The 9269-nt window shown below is 39.1% G+C and overlaps 1 protein-coding gene across 1 annotated transcript in view; it reads left to right on the top strand.

Moving 5' to 3' along the window:
- The first annotated feature begins 6969 nt into the window (after window positions 1-6969).
- The window catches only part of LOC140921484 (uncharacterized), a 52066-nt gene continuing 49766 nt past the window's right edge, over window positions 6970-9269 (top strand). The window contains exon 1 of the mRNA XM_073371490.1: window positions 6970-7202. Within this exon, the coding sequence (XP_073227591.1) occupies window positions 7086-7202 (117 nt within the window). The 5' untranslated portion in view covers window positions 6970-7085. The remainder of the gene's footprint in view (window positions 7203-9269) is intronic.

Genomic DNA, 9269 nt, shown 5'->3' with positions numbered 1-9269 from the left:
TTTCCCTATACTGTGACAAGTGATACTAGTTCCCATTTTTGTGGCAGAATCGTTTGAAACCTTCTTAATGGACAACGGAATTAAGCACAGGAAAACCACTCCGCTTTGGCCCAGACCAATGGCGAGATTGAAAGCCAAAAAAAGGTCACTCCTTAAAAGAATGCTGAAGGCACAGGTGAAGGGAAAGAATTGGAAAGAGGCAGTCATGAAATATCTAGTTGCCTCTCGGAATACGCCTTACAAAGTACAGGTGTGCTTATCAGAGCTGTTGTTTGAAAGGAAGTTGGACACAAAACTTCCCAGTCTCAGAGAGGTTGCCAAAGTAGATGAGGAAGGAAGGGACAGAGACCAAGACATAAAAGGTCCAGATGAAGAAGTGTTCCGACAAAATGCGTAATGCCGATGAAAGCAATTTGATGGCAGGTGACAAGGTCCTCCTAAAGCAATTGCAACCACGGGCAAACAAGTGGACTGTCCAGTTTGGAACTCAGCAGTACGCGCTTATTGACAAGTGTAGCAGCAGTGTTGTGGTCGAGTTGCGAGGTCGAGGCAATTTAGAAATACAATATACCTTAATTTGTATCGTAAAAGAGACAGGTGGTAAAGAGAAATCTATGTTCCTGAAGGAAGACGGTGAAACTGATCCAGGAATGGAACCGAGTGATAATAAATAAGGAAGGCTGCCAAGTCTCCAGGACCGGTGTGGACAAGACATACGCCAAAGAGATTTAAGGATTTCTTTCTTGATTGAACGTTTAATGTTTATTTGACTGAAAGGAACATTAAGCGTTACGCTCGGCATTTGTTACTCAACAATTAATGAATGAGGCTGAGTCTCTTATGAAGAATTATCGAGATCGAGGAGGGTGTTATCCGTCAAGGCCGTAGGCCGAGGCGGATAACACCCTCCGAGATCTCCATAATTGTTCATATGATACGAAAGCCGAATTCAATTATTGTTTTATTAACATGCTAACCTCCAATGATCCATCTATGTTAAGTTCATCTTCGATAGTGCACGTTTTATAGGGTTGTTCAGCTCCGCAAATATTCTCCAAATAGCAGATGTCGCCCTTCGAGTTGTCATCTTGCTAGTGCGAAAGGAACAAACAAGGGCCGCTTTTGCAGAGCTAAAGCTTTTATTCGCAATACTGCCGCAGATCGGCTGACAGCTTCCTGGTCTGCAACTGACAAACAAGGAAATGAAAAAAAAAAAATGTGTGTGATCCCGAAGTCTGCAGTAGTGTTTCACTTTGCGGCCGTCGAGTTGTGGAATTAAATGTTTAAATGTCCTGGCTGAGGCTTTGGATGGGGCTGTGAATCCTATGGGACAGCTCCACGGCTCTCTAACAGTGTCTGGCCTAGGATCGCTACTGTGTATATGTTGTTCAAACTCCAAGTGTGGAGAGACGAATATTTGTCGAACAAATAAGACCCACCGTAGTACCAGAACCACGCGTGGAAGACCAATCTTTGATGTAAACACGAAGTTTGCTGCTGAATTCACATTTTGCTGCATATAGAAACCAAACAAGAGAACATATGAAGAATAGGAATCGATCAACAGTCTTTTCTTCAAGTTTCTTTGTCAAGCATTGTTGCGCAAAAGCAAAAAAAATGAACCCTAGCTCACTGGAACACAAAACGCCAGCGATCAAAGTCCAAAATAAAAAGCCATAACTCCAAAATCTCATCAAATCTTGACTAACCCCATTCCATGGTATTTGTTGTACTCTATCCAAATATGAATTTCTGCGGTGGCGATAACAAGCACATAAAAACAACCGAAAACAAGCTTGATTTCGAGTGCATACTTCGAATACGATGGGCTTTATTTTGTATCTCGCCCCAGTCCCCGCCGCGCAAATTATCCATCCTGACTGCGATCTCAAAACCGTGCCCACCTTTCACGGCAGTTTGTGAGGAAACAAGCACGGTAACCTCCGATTTTGTTTTTTCAGTTATTGCTAAGAACAGTCTAATAAAGAACACCGTTGAAGAAGAAAAAAAGTTTGACAGTAGAACATGATTATTTTTTTTTGGAAAATATTTCCGTACTGGGGGTATTTAGGCCAAGGGGAGGCAAATCGAAGATAACAAAATAAATAAAGTAACGAGCTAACCACGGAACTGCCCCAAAAAAGTGTAATATCCCCACAACCAAGCAATCAAAAACGGTTTAAATGAAGCAATACTGCTTATTTGAATATAAAAGAAGCTTTATTTTCAAGATAAAATTTTGTGTGTTTCAAGTAACAAAGACTTACCTTGGTAATTCTGTATGAAGGTAATTCGAATTTTTAACGCCCAACCAATAAAAATACCCCAGTTTAAGAGCCTGCTGACGGGTAAACAAGCACGGTGACCCCATCTTTTTATTGCATTTTTTTAATGTTCATATCATAAATGTTGATTATGCCAAGTTTCCAAAAAAGTTTGAAAGTAAAACCGATTTCAAGGGAATTACCTTAAGTTTATAATGTCATATCTGTTCCCTCTATTAGAAGGGGAGAGCAGTGTAGGATCCTTCGTGTAGTTTTTACATGGAGTTTACATGTGTATATTTTGTGCAGGGTAACATGACGTATGGGGCTCGCAAGAGGGTCGATCGGCCGTGTTTTATTAAAGCATTTTCGTTGTGTTTCAATTCGTGTCCATCGAGCTGTATATTTATCGAGATTTTACAGAGGTGATAAATTCAAACTGTTGAGTACCCGACCGTGCAGCAGTTCGATTAACACCAACAACAATGATAACAGTACTTATTCAGTCCTCACAATCTTGTTCCAAGAGCCCGCGTTACCCTTACTCAGCGGAACTTGAACGGAACTCGCTCCAAAGCATTTTTTTTTTTTTTTTTAACGTGACCTTTGATCGATGTATTTACTAAACAAAGTAACTCGAAAGGGCTGTTCATAGAGACCGAAAAATATTAAACACCGCTACTAAAACATTCGTTAGTCATGACGACACACATTCAGTTTCGTGCTCAGAATAAGCACAGCTGTATGCAAATGTGAAAGGTTCAGTAACATAAATGTGTAAAATTGGTTAAAAAGTGGCATTGACATGACTTTCAAAAATAAGGCAATTTTTTTAACGAAATGACATTGTAGCGTAGTTTCGTGTAGTTATTTGCCTGTAATAAATACGTTTTTATCGAACAATCATAAAATCGAAGATTTTTCTTCGGATTCTTTCAGAAGTTAGTGATCCTTGATTCTGACCAAGAGGATCGTGGCCTTTGGGAACGAGATTGCAGCCTTCACAAATGATTTTACAGGAAGTGCTAACCCGCAGACAGAAACACCAGGAATAGTAATCGGCGTAGGCGGGTCAGGCACAAAGAAAAAAATTTGTAAGTGCATGTGTAGATATTTACAGATGGTTAGAAGAAAGAATCGGCGAGAATAAAGAAGTGTAACAGAGAAGAGAAATATTTCAACTTTAATGTTAGACTGAATATAATTAGTCCGTTACTTCCTTATAATTTCAGTTCCCTTTCAGTTGGTGTAGGTTATGTTTGCGCGCGCAATTCTTTTTACGTGTGTCTTAAGATCATTATTTATCGCATTACATTTTCTTAAGACTGTTTCCTATTCATATGCCTTGTCAGTAACTGTGTACACAGTGGGGTGGGTGGCTCCTCCTAAAATGTTCCACAATTGTATGGAATTTAAGCAAGAACCGAATGAGCTATCATTCTCTCTTGGATTTAATGGACCTGAATTTTGACCAAACATGTGGGAGTGCACAAATTTTAGGCATCCTCCTGATGAACAATTTGCCGTAAGTCCCTTTGATTAGTTAAAATCTTGACGTTGTAGTGTGTGTTTGTTAAACAGGGTCAGGGTTTGAACGTCTCGACGGCACGCTTCTACCCAAGCGTTCCTTGAGGTACCCCCCACCCACCACACCCAATCGGGCTTTTGACCAACTGTCTACATCAGTCTTTCAAACACAAAAAATAAAAAGGCTTTTTCCTGGTTTTTGGCTAACAATTTAATTAACCTCAAAACGAAACAGCTCATTCCTATTGTAGAGAACCTTTTGCACTATTTAAAATAGAAGCACGTGGTTTAGCCAGGTTGATTTAAAGTGGGATTTCACTAGATTCTTCTTGGTGAGTACAGCCGACATACAGGGATGTGCTTAAGGGTGTGGCGGGCGTGGGGAATATAGCTGATGATTTGATTATTTATAGAAATTGATTCGAAGAGCACGAAAGGAGGGTCTATCCGGCTCAGACAGCGGATCGACGCTAGTCAGTAAGTCCCGCTTATCCAAGCTCGGTTTTTAAGGGCACCAATTGACAAGTGATGGTATCAACCCAAGAGAGTAACAGATTGCAGATATCCAAGACACAAGAGCTTGCCAGGACGTCAGTGAGATCAGGTCTTTTATGGTCCTGGCCCTAGTTGTTCAAAAGATGGATAACGCTCTCCACTGGATAAATCTCTATCCACTGGATAGCGCAATTGGTTTCCCAAATACTTATCCACTGGATAGTTGTTTGTCCGGTGGATAGCGCTATCCAACGTTTGAACAATCGGGGCCTGGTGCAGTACTCGGCGAAGTTCATGCCGGATGCAGTATCGGTAGCGGGACTTATACTAACACTAGCTGATGGAAAGGTGTTGTGTATGCATGAGGGAGGTCAGTAGTTTGTAATTTTTGCGCGCGTTTTGATTGCCCCCGTGACAAGGAATATGATTGGCTGTTTAGGCCCCGTCCACAAGTATCCGTATACTTTTGAAAACGTAGAATTTTCGGCTCCGGCGTAGCCTTCTGTCCAGAGCTAGACGTAGAGGATGTTTTCGGGCCCCAGAAACGTATGTGTTTTAGAAACGGTGCCCAGAGTGGAGATTGTCCGGCTCCTCGTTCACGTGTAGGCGGACGAAAACGGAGGGTTTCGAGTACGATATCTGTACTAGGTATGCTACCGTATTTTTATCGTTTCAGCGTTTTCGTCTGGAAATCGATTCAAAGCTATTAAGGTCAAAAACAGGAGGAGGTGAACACAATAATAGTGAAAGGGAAATTTAAAAAATGAGATGATGGCGCGACGCAAATTTTTCCCAGGTGGGAGCCCATTGTGCTACGTTGAAAACTAATAGACCTTGTCACTGTTTTGGAAGCCATCTTCATGAGTAGCTAGGCAACCGGAAACAGTGTTTGTACGAAAATCTAATGTTGAATAATTTCTGCAAAACGGCTGTTCTGCTCTCTCCTCCGCATAGGCTCCCGCTGGGTATCCCTATAAAAATAGCAATGATCGAAAAAGATAGAAAGCGCGCGGAGGATGATCACGCAGTTCTCAGGCGGGGAGCATTGCGTGACTCCGGCCCAAGCGGCTATTTTAAAAGTTCAGGCTGACGTGTTTGTGCGCTGTTTAATTGGTCCCTTCATACAGAACAGAAACAGGAGCCGATTAGGGACGGACCGTTAGAAATCTTATGGGGGGGGGGGGGGGCGGGCGAAGTACAAAAAAAATATTCGCGCAAGGGAAAATTGAATGAAAAAAATTCTTGCACGCCAATTAATCCTTAAAAATATTCATGCTATGGCCTAAAAAAAAAACATACATGGAATTTGATAACAAAAAAAAATTCCTGCGGCTCGAAAATTCCCCTCCCCCCATAACTTTTCTAATGGTCCGTCCCTTACTGGCTCCTGACAGAAGTCATTTTTGAAACTGATTGTTCATTTACTACTCATTTGTTACTCATTGATTAGGTTGTCACAATTCATTGACGTGAAGGATTTCAGGGTGTAAAGGCCAGCAGGGCGGAAAAAACTGATGCAGGGTTTTCACTGAGTGTGTGTACTATTTTAACACGTACGCATTTTGCAACATTATTTGAAAGGGCTTTTTACTGGAGCTAGGATTCAAATTACACGCTGAGAGACTGATACCATCAGAAGTTATAGAATATTTTTGTCTTTGGAAATTTTTTTCCGGAACTGATAAGTTTTTTTTGAAAATAATGAAGTAATGATTTGTAATGATTTATTTTTATATATTGGAATATTAATACTTGAAATAAGAAAAAGTTTCGAACAGGACTAACGGAATTATGAACGCCCCATAATCCCGTGATTAGGGTAATTATTCGTCAATTCCAATTTTATCATTTTGGGAGTAGTCCGACCCGGGGGGGACTCCGCATGTGAAAGGGGTGGGGAAGCTCGTCGGAAATTTTGAATTAAACCCCTAAAGATGGCCCAAATTTTTTTGTGACCCCTAAAAGAGACCATGTTAAAACACAGACAACATATATTTTTTTAAAAATTTTTTCGCGTGCAACCCTAAACGAGACCTTCACGGCTAAATATAATGGCGTTTTGCCCAGAACACCCTAAGTGAGACTAAATTCCGAAAATTTCACCCCTAAGCGAGACGACGAGCATCCCCACCCCTTTCATATGCGGAGTCCCCCACCGGGTGGTACGACAACTTTTGACATCTTTGAGAACATCAATGAAGACTCAAGTGCTTCTTTCATTTATGGCTGTTTACAGCTACCATGGTATTCTGTCTAACTCTACCGACAGCTATCGAGTCGATAAAAAAACTCTGCAACTAACAAGGTGCAAAATCTTCCTACTTCATGAGTTTGTGAATCCTTTATCTTGAACCTTTACCTTTGCAGAAATACTTAATAATTTATATCAGAAAGGAATCCCGATTTGAAAAATAATATGATAAAATAAATACACCGGGACCGTTGACAAAGTGAAATCCTCAAAGGTTGAGGTTTCCGTCTAGTTAAGTGTTTCATTATTCAGTACCGGCCCAAAGTATTAGAGGAAAAAACATCACACGTGAAGCAGTAAACGGAAGTTAATTTCATTGATTTCATTGGCTTATCCTTTATCAACAAACACAAAAGGTGTATTTCATCACGTGGGGTGGCGCCAAAGTCCAATCGGAAATTTACTAGTACAACAACATGCTAGCACGCGCTCGCTTCCACAGCCCTCAGTCATCCGGACTCGCTTAACCCAGTAGATTTTCCTTGAGCTTTTCAATAAAGTCGTCGAAAACCTGACCTAATCACCAGCCTGACGCCTTCAAACGTGAAATGGTGCGTTCAAAATATGGCTATCCGGCAAAACAAGGCCTTTACTCGCCGGAGTTCGAAAGGGAAGCTTGCGGAGTAGGGTTTGTGGCGAAAATCAATGGGGAAAAAAGCCATCAGGTATTTTTCTTTTAATGAACACTTCGTTAATTGATCTTGTTGCTTAACTGGTTACCCATAAAAGTTACTGGAATCCCAAATGTGAAGAGTAAAAACAATCGTAAGTTAACACACATAGACCGCCATTCATACAAAATCTCTGTACCTTTTTGTACATATATAATATATGCATTTACGATTCTCCATGTGGTACGATTTACATACCTGTGAACAGAAGTCCAAACCGTAGCAATAAATTGTCATTACGATCTAGTGTGGTTTTTTGAGCAAATTGTTTTCTTTCGCAGACGTGCTTTGATCGGTAGTGGAGTCACTGAAAGTTTTCGCGCTCAAAGTGTAAAACTTTGGTTAGGCAGGCTCAAATTCATTTTATTCTGAGTTGGGTTAACTTTCCATTTTTTTAAATATCGATGTGTAAGCTTACATATATTGGTGTGAATTTATTGCTATCGTTCTTTTATTCAGCGAATCGTTTTTTTCCCATCATTAAATATTACTGAGTTTACAAGTTGTTTTTAAAGTTGGTCGTTGTTAAAATTGTGTTGCTTCGTGGAACCCCTACTGGTAAAGAAATTGTAATCCCTTCACAGGAGAATAAGATTTTGTTTTATCTCTCATAACTGACAATGAATTTTTCTCATATATGAAATATATACAGTGTTTATGTGTGCCCAACAAAATTATCTACTCTGCATTTTTGGAGTTAATTCAATTTCCGGTACTTAGCACTTATAGCGTTGTGTGACACCAGCTGTAAATTCCCATCACACGACCTTGTTGTTATCACGAAATTAATCGTATTAAGCTTAAGAAACAACCAGAAAGTGCTTCTTTCTTACCTCCTATATGTCTTATTTCAATGTCCAGTTTATTAAAATAGTTTTTTTTTATTTTGCATTCTAACAATTGGGGGTGCTATTTTATTTATTTATGTACATATTGTTTTATGGCCTTGCTCTTGGTAAAAGTTGAAGTGATGTTTTTGTTTTGCTACATTAAACTTTTATATTTCTGCACTACTGTATACATCCATTGGCTTTACTCTTGCAGATGTTTATGTAATCTTGAAAATACTCTTTGGCGGAAAAAAGTATAACCACGCCTTTGTCAGTTGTTGTGTCTATATTTTTAGCAAAGGTACCATCTGCCCAGAAATATTCTTGTGCTGACTGGAATTTGTTCTGAAATGTAAAATAAATTTCAGCTGAACAGCCTTTGGATGCTGCTTTAAATAAAAGCTCTTTTCAATGCTTGAGAAAAATAAAGGTATATATTTTCGCACTTTATCTTTTTTACACAATATCATATTTATTGGAAAAATATTGCTCTAGAGAAGGTGCAAAAATTGAAGAGACAAACAAAACTTAAGCTTCTACAAAACATTAATTTGATTCTTTGCATTTGATAAATAAATTCTGTACCGATGTTATGTCACGCCCCGAAGTGAAATGAAAAAAAATGAATAACTAAATTTTGAAACTGGATGGACTAAAGGGATTTTTCCATTTGCCAGAACTGGCTCATTGGAAAAAAAATGGTTCTTACTGGTGAGATTGGAAGGTGGAAGTCCAAGAATATGGGCGCGGGAGTTGTGCAAGTAGTCTTGTTTTCATAAAGATGTGGCTTCAACAACATGACACTAAGCTGCATAAACTCAATGCATATGCATGTACCTGCTTTTTGGTGTTAAATATGATGTGCAAAATGCCAAAATGTTCATTAAAAATAAATTTATTTTGAAGAAGAAATAATGATGTTTCCTTATCATGTTCACCAATCCCCATTATAAATAATTATAATTTTTGTTATTTATATCTACCACTTTCTTTTTTAATAATATAAATTTACTAAAATGATTTTTTACACTATTTTTCTTGTTCGTTTTAATTTTATGTAAATTTCTTTTCCACTTATGGGACAATGAAAAAGTGACAAACTCCATAGCGTACTGTAAGCTACATTCTCGCCGCGCACATTTTACCTTTCACTGTTCATATAATTTGCTCTTTTTCCCGTTCTAAGTGATATATATTTTATGTTTAAAGTAAAATCTGTTACTGTCAAACT

Source organism: Porites lutea, chromosome 1 (assembly GCF_958299795.1).
Source record: "Porites lutea chromosome 1, jaPorLute2.1, whole genome shotgun sequence".
Lineage (NCBI taxonomy): Eukaryota > Metazoa > Cnidaria > Anthozoa > Scleractinia > Poritidae > Porites > Porites lutea.
Note: the sequence above shows the minus strand (reverse complement) of the source record. Positions and strands in the feature narration are given on the sequence as shown.